General features: G+C 43.7%; 1 protein-coding gene across 5 annotated transcripts in view; it reads left to right on the forward strand.

Moving 5' to 3' along the window:
• The window catches only part of Dnah8 (dynein, axonemal, heavy chain 8), a 248828-nt gene that overhangs the window by 86177 nt on the left and 146982 nt on the right, over positions 1-15669 (forward strand). For all 5 annotated transcript variants that reach the window (XM_030249467.1, NM_013811.3, XM_006523588.3 and 2 more), the window contains 8 exons: positions 2369-2469; positions 4653-4790; positions 5716-5956; positions 7888-8087; positions 9788-9941; positions 11971-12134; positions 13675-13777; positions 15052-15156. In XM_030249467.1, coding sequence (XP_030105327.1) covers positions 2369-2469; positions 4653-4790; positions 5716-5956; positions 7888-8087; positions 9788-9941; positions 11971-12134; positions 13675-13777; positions 15052-15156 — 1206 coding nt within the window. The remainder of the gene's footprint in view (positions 1-2368; positions 2470-4652; positions 4791-5715; positions 5957-7887; positions 8088-9787; positions 9942-11970; positions 12135-13674; positions 13778-15051; positions 15157-15669) is intronic.

The following is a 15669-nucleotide window of genomic DNA, read 5'->3' on the forward strand; positions in this document are numbered from 1 at the left end:
TCTGTCACATTGACAATCCAGTATTTTAAAACATGATTTTAGAGGAAAAATTTGTTGTTTTTTTTAAATCTTATAGTAGAAAAACTTAATGTTTAAAGTAGATGAAAATATTAGTTGCATTCTAATCTTGTGAGTGTATATAGGTGTGTGCCCATATGTGTGTGCTCATATGTATATGCCCACATGTGTGTGCATATGTGTGTGGATCTACCTGTGTGTGTGTGTGTAAACATGTGCACATTCATTTGGAGGGGTGAGGACATCCTTGGTGTCACTGACTCACTCTCTCTGTCTCTCTGCCTCTCTCTTTTTCTCTCTGGAGTCTCTCAGTGGCCTGGAGCTCACCAAGTAGACTAGTTGGGAGCCATTAAGCCCCAAGGTTCTGTCTCCACCTCCCTAGTATTGGGGTTACTAGTTCAGGTTACTACACCCAGATTTGTATTGTAATCTTGTAAACAATATTATTTAATCCATCTGCCCTTCCCTCCCTCCCGCCTTCCTTTTCCCCCTCTCCCTTTCGCTGTGCACAGAATCTCAGTTTTGTTGGAGGATGATACCTTGCAGTTGTGAACTTAATATTTTGTCCATCCTTAGCATCTCTTCTGGTAGATAAAGTGAAGAAAACTGATAGGACAGTATATTGTTGTCAGTATGAGACTTTGAATATTGCACAGTGATTTCCCTACCTACCTTATACTCTCTTTTATCCATATTGCTTTAAACCCCCTTTTGGTCCATAGTGTATAATATTCGCTGGGTCAGACCAACTATTTGTCTTTCTCCATTTGGATGACTATTTTGTAAATTCATGGCATGCTCAATAAGTTTGGCCACCATGAGCCCTAAGGAATTCTGTTCCCTGTTTCTGTCTCCCCAGAAACCCCACCTTAAAAATTCTATTTCCTTAAAAACTCTAGAGCAGTGGCTCTAGAATATCTGTATTTCCTGTCCTTCTTGCATTCTCAGTAATTAAAGTGGGGTGAGAGCTGGACAGATGGTGCTCAGCGGTTAAGAGCACCTGCTGTCCTGCAGGAGAACCTGGGTTTGGTCCCTAGCACCCACATGGTGACTCAAAATCATCCACAACTCCAGTTCCAGGGAGTCCAGTGCCTGCTTCTAGTTTCTTTGGGCATTGTACACACACAGTGCATATACACACATATAGACAAATGCTTCTACATATACAATAAAAATAAATAAACCTGAAAAAAAATATCAGATACTTGCTGTGTGTCTTTGTCAATAGAAATTCAATTAGGAAGGGGTTGCTAACTCTAAGCTGCTAAAACAGAGACAACAGTAAGCCAAAGGACATGGTCCTGAAGCCATGCAGCAAGCACTATGACCTAGTTAAGGAGACTTGGAGTTTGGAAGTAGGGGTATGGGTCTCCTGGTCCAGATAGGAACTACTGGGGCAAGCAGGAAAGGCTCCCTGGAAGAAGAGGCATCTCAGGTGCATTTTGGAGTCAGGCAGGAAAAGGAGGATTTACAGTTTGTGCTCAAAGGTGAGAGCTAAGCAGGGGCATGTAGGGAGATGTTCACTCTCTAGAGAGTGTAACCATGGAAAAGGGACTCTCATGGCGTGTTACATTGTAACAGAGGGATCACTGTTGTATCCGTGCTTTGAACGAGGGTCACATTTTAGCAATCAAGTATATACTATTCAACTTTTAATTAAACATTTTAAAAAAGGAGGGTGTCTGAGAGAAAGACAACCCAGCAGTTAAGACCTTTTAATTTTCTTGCAGAGGGTCTGAGTTGGGATCCCAGTATCCACATGGTGGCTCACAACCACCTGTAACTCCAACTCTAGGGGAGATGATGCCCCCTTCTGGCCTCCACGGGTACTGCATACAAGTGTGTCTGCATACAGATACTGTGCACACACAGAGTTAAAAATAAAATTAATCTTAACAAAGGAAAAAAGGTGTGTGTTAGCTTTGGCGTTACAATTTCTAGACTCTATACCATGCATAAAAAAGTTGGCTCTCTTAGACTTTGAAGTCCCCTGGGAGGGAGAGAGATTGCTAAAGTAGTGAAAAAAAAGCGCCAAAATTAGAGGTTTCTAAAATGCCACTTTATTACTTTCAAATGTTGCAGATGGGGATTTGAAATATAGCATTTCTGGAGATGACTTAGTTCATTAAATAATTAATTCAATATAAAACGGATGCGTGTAGAGTACTTGAAAGTTAACTTCCCTAAGTGTTCTGCTTTCCTCGGGTGGCTTGGAACAAGAATAAATTTCCCCCACAAATCCTTCCTTTCGTGTGTGTTACCCTTTCTCTCAATTATAATAAATCATACTTTAATGGGACCGGAATTAATTCTATGTCAGTAAAACGTTAAAAAAAAATCTTTGTTATAGGCCAATTTCGACGATTTATGGAGGAAATTTGTCACATATTCATCCGGGGAGCAACTTTTTGGATTACCTGTGACTGACTACGAGGTTTTACACAAAACCAGGTAAGTTCTGAAAACCTCCAAGTATTCCAGGCCGATCATCAGTAAATACCACCCATGTACGGGAAAGAACATGGCTTCAGGTGTCCCTAAATATTCCCCCTATACCTACTGTGTCTGGCTTCTTAGGGGCTTAATCTCTGTGGTGCTTTGTTTTATCTATCAACCTGAGATCTAGAATCTCATGGGAAGATGGACCCCAGGCCATGCCCATGGGTAATTGTCAGGTTAACCGAAGTGGTTAAAAACCTCTCACTGTGGGTGGCGTCATACCCTAGGCTGGAATCCTAAACTGTATCAAAATGAGAAAGCAAACTGAGTGCCAGCATTTGCCACTTGGTGCTTCTCAAGTGGATGACACGTGACCAGTGGCCTCGAAGTCCTCTCTAAAGGACAGTAACCTCAAACTTCGAGCTAAACTAAACCCCTGCTTCCTGGATCTATCTGACCAGCTGCTTCAGCATCCTCTGTAAAGGACTATAGCCACAAACTGGAGCCAAAATAAACCCTAACTTCTGGAAGTTCTTTAGTTCAGAGTATTTTATCATAGCAGCAGAAAAGTAACTAACACACACACACACGCGCACACACACACACACACACACACACACACACACACACACACGCACGCATGCGTGTGCGTGTGCAGACAGACAGACAGACACACACACACACACACACAAGACGGTTGCTGGAGAAAGTCCATTGCAGTAATTCTAGGCTCACATGAAGTTTAGCTTACGACTTGCTTCTCCTTTTCATTAATTTTAGATGGTATTGAAATTTCAACCCCTATGCTTTAAACTTCCCTTCTGACTACATTTACATCAAGGGTGCTCTGCCTCATTGGGTAGGCATAGACTATTGAAATTGATGGTTAAATAACTTGCTTGATTTTAAGCAACATATCTGGGATTTAAACAGGACACAGCCAATAGGATCTTAACTATATCTTTTCAGAAAAGCAATATTGAGGCTAGTGGTATGGCTGAGTGGTAGGGTGCTTGCCTACTGTGTGTGAAGCCCTGGGTTTGGTCCCCAGCACCTGGGGAAGGGCATTACAATAGTGCTTTTAGAGTCTTGGCTGTTGACTTTCATTGGCAGAGAGATGAGTGATTCGGCCAGTAGTTTGGGGTAGTTTTACTCTCCTTCTAAAACACTAATCTCCAAATGTTGCCTCTTTACCAGTTATGTAAGACTTGCAGGTATCTAATTCTTATCTATTGCTTATTAAATTAGTCTTATCTGAGATAGGGTTCTAGAACTTCTCCCCTCTTACATGATTGTTGAGGAATTCTTACACACTTGGTGTGACATTCAACGTGCTAATCTCTAGAATAGCAGGGTATGTAGCCACCTGATTCATGGACCATTTATTTAGTGATATTTAATTTAACAATTACATTTATTAGGCTGGGCAGTGGTGGTGCACGCCTTTAATCCCAGCACTTGGGAGGCAGAGGCAGACGGATTTCTGAGTTCGAGGCCAGCCTGGTCTACAAAGTGAGTTCCAGGACAGCCAGGGCTACACAGAGAAACCCTGTCCCAAAAAAACAAAACAAAACAAAACAAAACAAAACAAAACCCCACCCAATTATATATTTTTTAAATCATTTGTGTGTGTGTTTGTGCCACAGCCTCTGAGTGTGCATGTGTGTGTGTGCATGTTCCCCTCTTTTATATGCCTTTAACATGATTTGGCATAACCTCTGAGTGAAAAATGAAATTATTCTTAGGATCATGGAAAAGAAAAATGATTTTAAAAATTGAAATGTAGGATAACTAGAGCTGGGTGTGATGGGCTACACTTTTAATCCCAGCTCTCTGGAGCCAGAGGCAGGGGGATGATATGAGTTCAAGGCCAGTCTGGTTTACTTAGTGAGTTCCAGGTCAGCCAGGGCTACACAGTGAGACCTTGTCTTCAAGAAACAAAACAAACTAACAAACAAACAAACATCAGGGTAACTAACAATGTAGTATGTGTCTTAGATGTAGAAGAGAGTCCAGGTGTGTCCCTTAGAAAGTAATCGAGCTGTTGGTCCATGCCAGGTGATTCTATGATTTAGGATGTTGTAGGACTCAACCTTATTGATGGAGCTCAACAAAGACTTTGTGTCGGGAACCACTACTGCTGTATGCATCTCATGTCCGAGTGACATTACTCACGTCATCCTTTCGTTCCCCAGAAAAGAGCTCAACTTGCTTCAGAAGCTGTATGGCTTGTACGACACTGTCATGGGCAGCATCAGTGGCTACTATGAGATCCTCTGGGGAGATGTAGACATCGAAAAGATCAATGCAGAGCTGCAGGAATTCCAGAACAGGTGAGCCTCCATTCCAGAACAGGTGAGCCTCCATTCCAGAACAGGTGAGCCTCCATTCCAGAACAGGTGAGCCTCCATCCCAGAACAGGTGAGCCTCCATTCCAGAACAGGTGAGCCTCCATCCCAGAACAGGTGAGCCTCCATTCCAGAACAGGTGAGCCTCCATCCCAGAACAGGTGAGCCTCCATCCCAGAACAGGTGAGCCTCCATCCCAGAACAGGTGAGCCTCCATTCCAGAACAGGTGAGCCTCCATTCCAGAACAGGTGAGCCTCCATTCCAGAACAGGTGAGCCTCCATTCCAGAACAGGTGAGCCTCCGTTACATGAGCTTGCTTGCTTAGTGTTTGTCCTGCAAGGCTCCCGTAAGACCGTTCACAAGCTAGGGCTAGAGAGAGGGCTCAGAGGTTAAGAGGGCTTCTTGCTCTCTCAGAGGACCCCAGTTCAGTTCCTGGCAACCACATCAGGTGGCTAAGAACCACTTGCAACTCCGACTCCAGGCTACTCTCTTCTGGCCTCTCTGGGTACTGCATGCACATGGTGCACCTACCCAGCATACCCACATATACCCTTCCTCCGCAATTAAAATGTAATCTTTAAAGAAAAGGGGCGGGGTGCATATCAGGGGCTGGAGAGATGGCGCAGTGATTTAAAGCACTGGCTGTTCTTCCAAAGGACCTGGGTTCTGTTCCTAGCATTTGCATGGTAGCTCACAGCTATCTCTCACTTTCATGGGATCCAATACCTTCTTCTGGTCTCTTTGGGTACCAGGCATATAAATACTACACACACACTCAAACAAAACAGTCATACACAATATTGCTGTCTGTTTATAACACCTTCTTCAAAGGGCGAGGGGGGGGGCTTTTTTAAAAACTAAAATGACCAGGTGAGAATCTTTTTTTTTTTCTCTCTCTCTTCCTGAAAGATGTCGAAAACTCCCCAGGGCACTCAAAGATTGGCAGGCGTTTCTGGACCTCAAAAAAAGAATCGACGACTTTAGTGAGTCGTGTCCGCTGCTGGAGATGATGACCAATAAAGCGATGAAGCAGAGGCATTGGGACCGCATCTCAGAGCTCACCGGCACCCCGTTCGATGTGGAATCGGATACATTCTGTCTGAGAAATATCATGGAAGCGCCACTCCTTAAGAACAAGGATGATATCGAAGTGAGTGTGTGAGTGTGTGAGGGAGGGAGGGAGGGATCAGCAAGCCACTAAGGAACATTGCCTCTTACTTTCGTGAAAGCGCCATGAGTAGGCATCACATATTTATGTGTGAGTGGCTGTGTGGGGGTATGTGCATGAGGGTGCAGTGCCTTCAGAGGCCAGAAGGGGCGCCAGATGCCCTGGAGCTGGAGTTATAGGTGGTTCTGAGCTGCATGGTGTGGGTGACCAGAACCACTGAGCTCTCTCTCCAGCTCTGACATTTATTTTATTTTTAGATTTTATCCTACACATAGTTGTACATATTTGTGGAACTCAGAGTGAGGATTCAATACATGCATAGAATGTGTCATGGTCAGATCAGGGCAGTTCATATTTCTGTGTATCTGTCTTTCATTTCCTTGTGTGTGTGGCCTTCACACCCCCACTGCCTTTTCTGGTTCTTCATTAAATGCACAATCAATGCCACTGTGAAGAATGGCCACCTTGCTCTGCAATGTGATCCTGGGGCTCCTTTCTCTCATACCTTGGATTCTGGTGTTTGCTCCTCCTCTTCCTTCCTGTGCGGCTCACTCGTCTTCTGTCTGTGTTAGCATTTACTTTTTTTTTAAGCTTCAACACAAGAGAGAGTCTGTGCTGTATTTTCCTCCCTGCATTCCTTACAGAGATCTTTAAATCGTTTTATTTTGAGATTTATTTCTATACCTCTTTGTGTGTGTGTGTGTGTGTGTGTGATGTACACACAATGAGCATATGATTGTTGGTGTTCACACAGGACAAAGGAGGACACCAGATCCTTTGGGGCTGGAGTTATAGACAGTGGTGACCCATATGATGTAGTTGCTGGGATCTGAACTCAGGTCCTCCACAAGGGTTTTTATCTACCAACCATCTTTCCAGCCTCAGTGATTTTTTTGATTTGTGTGTGTGTGTGTGTGTGTGTGTGTGTGTGTGTGTGTTTTGGACATAGGGTCTCACTATGTAACTCTGCTAGCCTGGAACTCACTATGTAAGCCAAGTTGGTCTCAAACTCACAGCAATGTCTTCTGCCACCACACCCAGCCTTTTTTTTCTTCCTTCTTGATTCTTAAAGAGTTGTTTTACCCTCTATATTTCTTGAAAAAGGAGAGTCCGAACTTTTCTTTACTCCTTCAAAATAGCATGCATGAGTGGCCTGTTTCTTCTGCTTGTTGAAGAGTAGTTGATAGCAAAATAAGAAAATGTGCTATGCCCATAAGGCCGGCACATGTTAGAGGCGCAGAGCTGGTCAGATTGGAGTTGTGGGTGCTTGAGCCAGGAAGAAGGAGACAGTTGGGAAGAAATTGGATAACAACATTAATCATGCAGATTTATGGTGTCCAGGGTTTCTGAAGTACTCCAATGAAATGGAGGGTGGTTAGGGGTTTATTAGGTATATACTGATGCCAATGTTAAGAGTAAATGATCACCTGAAAAACCTTCACATTAGAGCCTGCCAGTCTACCCTCCTGTCTTTCAGCTGCACTTACAGGTTTTGGTGAGTTAGATGTCTTGTCCCAATTTTTTAATTCAATGCTTCTTACAAAGGCTATTTTGAGTTAAAAATTTAAGATAGTACTGCAGTTTTCCTTTCCCATATCTTAAATCATTATTTCTTGTTTATGCATGTGTGTGCAGAGGCTGTAGTACAACTTCCAGGGGTTGGTTCTCTCCTTAGCACAAAGGCTGTGGCACCGTTATCTGCCGAGCCATCCCACCTGTCTGCCTTTTCTACATTGTTAATTGGTTCTGATGTGAGCCTACAGCGTGGGGGCACCTTGGCTTTCACAGCTCTAAGTCAAAGCGCCCAGCAAGGTGACTTCTGGTCCCTTCCGTGCTAATGGTGCTGTGGTTTTTATAGCACACAGAATGTGCGATTGAGATTCCATGACCCGTTCTCTTACCTTTCCTGAAAGGATATCTGCATATCTGCCATTAAGGAGAAGGACATCGAAGCCAAGCTGACACAGGTGATTGAGAACTGGACCTACCAAAACCTGAGTTTTGCAGCGTTTAAGGGCAAAGGCGAGCTCCTGCTCAAAGGAACAGAGTCTGGAGAGATTATCACCTTAATGGAGGATAGCTTGATGGTCCTAGGCTCCTTGCTAAGCAACAGGTAATTTTATTGTCTACGGGTATGATTTAAATTTGGTGTTTATAGCATCACAAATGACTAGGTACAGCCTAGTTTTGTAGCTAGGACATTTAATCAGATTCTGCTCCACTGTTCAAGCTTTTGTGCATACCTGTACCCAGTGTGTATTCTTCCTGAGAATGTGACCACTCCATCACTCTTCAGAGCTAACATCTCCTGTATGTTCCCAGGATGGAGGCTCTTGTACATGTTAGCCCCAGGCTGGGCAATCAACCAGCACTATGCTCCCTACAAAGAGAGGAGCCACCCAGTGAGAGCATTTGGGGTTACATTTGTAACCCCAGCCCTCACAGCTGATCTCAGGTTTTTTTTTTTTTTTAATTACATGTATGTGTCTATCAGTCTGTGTGTATGCCACATGTATACAGGTGCCCATAGTGGACTCCTGAAGGGGGCATTAGATCCCCTGGAACCGGAGTTACAGGTGGTTGGGTACCATCTGACATGGATGCTGGGAACTGAACTCAGCCATTGCTTTTAACTGCTGAGCCATCTTTCCAGCTCCAGCGGACTTCGCCTATTCTTTCCCTCACATGCCTAAGAAACACCTCATAGCTCCGACATCATCAGAGGTAGATGTCCAGGGAACATGGGCATTCTCACTCTCTAAGCTGGGAATCCCTCTCTAGCACCCAGCACCCAGCAGGACCTCTGGCCCCACCCTGTAAAGATCCTGGGTCAGGGAATTGTGGGTAGGATTACTGAGGTAAAGATCCACAATTTGAATCTGAGTACTCCTGGCAAAGGTGACTGTAGCATAATCATTGCTTCCTGGACTTTGAGGGCTGGTGGTACCCACAGATCATTGCAGATTTGCCAACTGCATGAAAACCTCTTAAAATCAGAGACACAGCAGCCAAGAGATCCAGGTCTTTGGTTTTGAGTATTGGTAGCTTCCATCCTCCTAGCTAATTGCAGTAGGGTTTATTGTTATTGCTGTTTTAAAGATTTATTTATTTTATTTTATGTATGACCTGACCCAGTACATTGTAGCTGTACAGATGATTGTGAGCCTTCATGTGGTTGTTGGGAATTGAATTTTTAGGACCTCTGCTCGCTCCTGTTGGCCCCGCTCACTCAGGTCAACTTCGCTTGTTCAGTCCCTGTTTGTTCTGGCCCAAAGATTTATTTATTATTATATGTAAGTACACTGTAGCTGACTTCAGACACACCAGAAGAAGGCATCAGATCTCATTATGGGTGGTTGTGAGCCACCATGTGGTTGCTGGGATTTGAACTCAGGACCTTCGGAAGAGCAGTCAGTGCTCTTACCTGCTGAGCCATCTCTCTAGCCCCCTGTTGTTTTAATAAATGGGTACCTGTGTGTATTTGTATGTACATTGTATGTATGCAGGCACCCTGGGGAAGCTAGAGGAGTGTGTTAGATTTGAGTCCTTGAATCTTATACTTGTGTGGACATAACCTGGTAGAATATACTTATGGCACCAAAAAACAGCCTTCTCACTGGTCTCTGGAAGGAGAGTTCTTTTGGAAATCAGTTCCCAGCATGCATAGGGCCCTGCTGGGGAGAGTACTTGGTTATTAGAGAAGTCTCTCATTCTGGGAGATACCCCTCCTCCCGGAGATTTGCAAATGTGTCAGCAAATCACACCCGAGCACTGGCCACAGTCAGAAATATGTTTTCTATTCTTTGCTTTTAGATACAATACCCCGTTTAAAAAAAATATCCAGAATTGGGTCTTTAAATTGTCCACTTCCTCGGATATCATTGAAGAGTGGCTGATAGTCCAGAACCTGTGGGTCTATCTTGAAGCTGTCTTTGTGGGTGGCGACATTGCCAAACAGCTGCCGCAGGTAAGAAGAGCTTTTGCATTTATTATAAAATTATTTTGGTGAGGGGAGTCTGGTGTTGCAGGCCTGTGATCTCAGCTAATCATGAGTCTGAGGCAGGGGAATCTTAAGTTTAAGGCCTTGCTGGGCTACTTTGTGAGACTCCTCCCAGAATGAAAAGGAAAAAGGTTGGAGGTAAGGTTTTATGGGACAGGACGCCCCTATCATTGATCAAATCCTGGACCTAGTCCAATCCCTATGAGTGTTAAAAGAATATTTGGTGCCATCTATGTCGTTGTGAAAACCTTCCCAAAGATACATGGCTACATCTTAATTTTTTTACATGGTATTTATTTGGTGTGCATGTGTGCACATATGGATGTGTGTGCATGCACAAATGCCATGCTACACATGTGGAGATGACCCTTGCGAGTCAATCCTCTTGTCTCCCACGTGGTCCCTGGAGATCTGAACTCACATCTTCCTGCTTGTGTCAGGCGTCTTTACCTGCTGAGCCCTTTTTCTGGTCCATGTCATCAAGTCTTGATAAATCATGCCAGGAGTTAGTAAACTACAGCCCAGACACTTGTTTAAAAACAAAATAAATTTAAGTTTTGACAGATGGCTCAGCCCTTAAGAGTCACACTGCTCTTGTAGAAGAAATCTGAGTTCAATTCCTATCCCCCACATTAAGTGGCTCACAACTACCTGCTTCTCCAGCTCCGGGCTATCCCACATCCTCTTGTAGCTTCCGTAGGCACTCCTGGGCCACGCCCCTCCCCTTCACATAAATCAATTTAAAAATATTTTTAAATAAAGTTTTATTGGAACACAGAAACACAGGATACTGATCTCTGATTTACACTAGGAGAAAGAAGAAAGCCTTTAGTGTCACATGGCGATGTCTTGCGATTGGGTAGGGTTAACATCCATTCGAATGGAGCCGCACTAACTTGTAGAACAGCCTTCATCTCTTGAACCAGTCCTCTGAGTATAGTACTAAACTTAACCCATGTTTAGTTAAGCGCAGTTGAAATATTAGTAAACCCACTACTAGCAGGTCAGGAATATGCAGTGGGATGGGGGCGAGGAGGAAACAATTTTAGAACTATGTATCAAAACATTTGAAACAGTAGAACTATGTATTGAAACAGCAGCTCAATTTGGAGACTTTTAAACAGGCCGAGGACGTGGCTTGTTAGTTTAGTGTCTGCCTAACACTCATGAAGCTCTGGATTCAAATCCCAGATGAAGTCAGGAGCAGGAGAAATCCAGGGTCATCCTTGGATATGTGGTGAGTTCGACGCCAGCTTTGGGCTTCGTGTGACCATGTCTCCAACGAAGAAATACAAACAGTTTTATTCTTACAGTAGGTAACTTTCCTCTTATACTGCTAAACCTGCACATCCTAGATTTGTCTATCTGTAGGCAGGATCTATGCAGGTTGTAAATCAAAGCTTAAAAAGCACGAGAATGGCTCATTTCTCTTTGCAATGCAATTTCTTTTAGAAGCTAATACTAAAGTCTATTTCTAATTAGCAAACAGCACTTTAAAAAGAGACAAAAATTATGCCAATTTCCAGGAGCGTTCTTTGCAACCGAATGAAAAACTTAATATCACCCACAGCAAACAGAGTTTTTATTCGCAAGTATGTAAATGAGGCTTTGTTTTGTGGTTTCCGTGTCTCTCCCCTTCCCCTTCCCTTTTCCCTGAGGTAATGCGGAGCTCCAATGATTCCAAGGACTCGAGATCAAATTATCTCCGTGCCTCTTCAGCTCGCTCAACCCAAAACACCTGGGGTGCCGAAAGACTAGATCTGAACTTTAAGTTGATAGCTCTGCAAATTAATCATGTGGCACTTCAAAAATGATATTAAATGCAAGGAAACAAATAAGCGATGAGCCCCATTGCGACAGAGCCGCATTTTAATAAGCAGCTTTATAGGTTTGGGGTCTCGTTCTTCAGAATTAATTCAGATGAAGTGTTTTGGTTTTTTTTTTTTTTTCAATAATCTAGACACTAATCTTCACCCAACCACAAATTTGCTTTTAGGAAGCCAAGCGTTTCCAGAATATTGACAAGTCATGGATAAAGATCATGCAGCGAGCTCATGAGAACCCCAACGTGATCAGCTGCTGTGTCGGGGATGAGACCATGGGGCAGCTCCTGCCCCATTTACACGAGCAGTTGGAAGTCTGTCAGAAGTCCCTCACAGGGTAAGAGGCCACCGCTCCCTACGCCACCCTTCATCACAAACCACTTAGGAAGTTCCGTGAGCATTTCAGCTATTTCTGTGGGTGGTTCCACTGGAATAGCAATCTAAAATTCCCATAAATTGAATTTTTCAGTAAGAAGGGCGTGGAATGGTTGGGCTGAGGCACTGCATTAGCTTCCTAAGGCTGTTGTGCCAATCACCACAAACTGCCAGCTTGAAGCACCATATACATAAACATACACATACATATATATACATTCATACACATATACACATACACACATATACATACATATACATGCACACACCCACACACACATACATATACATATGCATACATACATAGACACACATACAAACATATACATACATACATATACATACACATACACACATACATAATATACCTACATATACACACATACACATAATATACATACATGTACACACATACACATTCATATACATATGCATACATACATACACATACATATACACACATATACATACACATACATACATATAATATACATAAACATACACATACACACATATACATACATATACATACACACATATACATACACACATATACATACACATATATACATATACATACAAATACACACACACACATATATATTGTCCCAGTTCTGGCAGCAGGAGGTATGAAATCAAGGTGTCGGCTTCCTTTGGAACCTGTGACAGAACCATGGTGGCTCTGGGGCTTCTGCGGCTTCTGGGGCTTCTGGGGCTTGTGTTATAACCCCGATGAGTGTGTCTTCACGTGACCTTCAATGCTTCTGTTTCTCCTGTGAGGGCTCTTATTGTTAGATATACGGCTTATTTGTATAAGGACCCTGTTTCTTTGGGATCATGGAACACACATGCGCTAAACAAACACAGAAGTTCTCTTTTTCAAGAAAGATCTTTGGATTCATTATGTCCTCAGAGATCCTCTGTACTAATAAAGTCACATTTACAGATGCCAGGGTATCTTTTAGGGGATTATGCTGAGCCCAGTTTGGGCATGGGGCAGGGGTGCAGTTTAAGGAGAGCTGACCAGACAAACGCACAGGTCCTTTTTTTCCCAAGGACACTTCTTGACACTATTAAAAGTTACAATGAAATCCATTCTTAATTTCTATTTAAAACATGGTGGTGATACGTTCCAGGTCATCCAGGTTTATCCCCCTTTGCTCCAACATTATGGCTAGGTGTCCTCTGTACCATGCTCAAAATAATTTCACCCCAAGTTTAAATCACGACGTGCCCAATACTCTGGCAGAGGCTCCCGAGGAGGAGGAAGATGGTGACAGAAGAAAGAGGGGAGCCCCTGCTTCCCCCTTTATCATTGTCAAGCACCCCTGTTACCCCACATTCCTTTCTCTGGAACTTTGATTATTACCAGATATCTCAGAGGCCAGTGAGAAACGCCTGTTGGTGTTTGCTATTCTCTCCTTGGCCAAAACCTTAAAACACACAAGCAAACAAAACCCCCAAAGGAATCACCTGGTAAGACGCTCTTGACTCCTTTGAAGGTATTTGGAAAAGAAGAGGTTGCTATTTCCAAGATTCTTCTTTGTCTCCGATCCGGTTCTGCTGGAAATCCTCGGACAGGCCAGCGACTCCCACACCATTCAGGTATGGCGTGCACATCCAAGGGTTAAGTCTCTCCGTCTGTGGGATATACAAGCAAGAATGGAAAAGCAACATTAACATCCTTAGAGTACAAGGCTGGACGGATGAGACTCAAGCGCCATGACGGTACTACTGGGAGGGTGGTTGACTCCATTGCTATACAGACGTGAGGACCCAAGTTCAATCCCCCAACCTACATTTTAAAAAAAAAGCCCTTAGCACAGTGGTGCATGCTTCTAATACTAGTACCGAGGAGACAGAGACAGGTAGGCCTCTAGGGGTTCTCTGGCTAGTCAGCCTGGTTGATTCAGTGAATTCCAGCACCCACCCTCGTTTTCACAGAACAAGCATGGTGTTTGAGGAGTGATATGTAATGTTCTATGCACCTCCTACAACACACATGCACACACATGAATGCATGCGTGCATACTTACCTACAAAACACGATGGTAAAATGTCCTATTCCGTATGTCTTTAAAGCCACTGGCCTCACACAGTCCAGGAAAGGTGGCATGCAACAGTCCCTATTCACTAAGCCCGTGACCTTGCCTAGCTCTTGGTTTTCTGGTGAATCTTGGTTTTTGAACTGTGAATGAAGACACACACAGTTTGAGAGAGAAAGCGAGAGGGACCTGGGCCTGGCAGGGAAACAGGAGGGGATGGTATGACTCAGTCTCCATCTGGAGAGCAGAAAGGGATGGCCCCGGAGCTGGTACAAGAAGTGACTTTGAAGGCCTAGAGGACAATATCCTATCGTATTTTTAAAAACTGGGGCACAGTTGGGTGGTCATAGTATACATCTGTAATGGCACAGCCCTCAGGAGGCTGAGGCAAGAGCTACAGGGTTCAAGATCAGCCTGGTACAGAGTAAGGTCTAAGCTAACTCCAACTATATACAGTGGGCCTCTACGTTAAACAAGGGTTGTAGTAGCTACTATTGCTGCTTTTTTCCCCGTTTTCTTTTTAATATTGAGTTTAAAAAGTAAATTGTTCTCTTGTCTCTCATGAAGACAAAAAAAAATGAGGTTTTACGCTTTAAAAATTATATTATGTGCACACAAGTGCAGTATCCATGGATGCCAGAAGGGGGCACCAGAGTTCCCAGGTGGTTGTGAGCTGGCCATTATGGATGCTGGGAACTGACGTCCTGTGGAAGAACAGGAGATGCTCTTAGCTGCTGAGCCATCTCTCCAGCCCCTACTAAGGCTTTAAATGGTACCTCAGCTTATGCCTGGCCCCTTATATGATATGTTGTCTCTGCTCTGTGTCTCTTACAGCCACATCTCCCTGCAGTGTCTGACAACATCAATGAGGTGACCTTCCATGCTAAAGACTACGATCGGATGACGGCCGTTATATCAAGAGAAGGAGAAAAAATCATGGTAATTCATTTAAAAACTTTGTTATTAGGACTACCCTGAAGACCAAGGTTGAGGAGAAAGCCATTTACTTTTGAAAGATGAGGGTGTGGGGAGTAGGGTGAGTAACCTTGGGTTCTGGCCTTGTTATGAATCCATGTAGATACATCATTTAACTTCTCTGAGACTCATCACCAGTTACATTGGTGTTTAGACTACACCATCTCTATAGTCCCTTCTGTTCATGATTTTAGCTTAGTTCACCCTTGCTTTTCAATATTTTGCATAGGGAGCTGGAGAGATGGCTCAGTGGTTAATTAAGAGTGTTAGCTGTTCTTCCAGAGGATCTGACGTTGGTTCACAGTACTCACACCAGGTGGCTCACAGCCATCTATAACTCCAGTTCCAGGAGATCTGACATCCTCTTCTAGCCTCCTTGGGCGCTCCCACATGCATGGAGTGCATGCACACACACACACATGCACAAGCATGCATGCACATACATGCACATGCATACAAGTACATGCATGCACACAT

This window comes from Mus musculus, chromosome 17 (assembly GCF_000001635.26).
Source record: "Mus musculus strain C57BL/6J chromosome 17, GRCm38.p6 C57BL/6J".
In the NCBI taxonomy this organism is placed as follows: domain Eukaryota; kingdom Metazoa; phylum Chordata; class Mammalia; order Rodentia; family Muridae; genus Mus; species Mus musculus.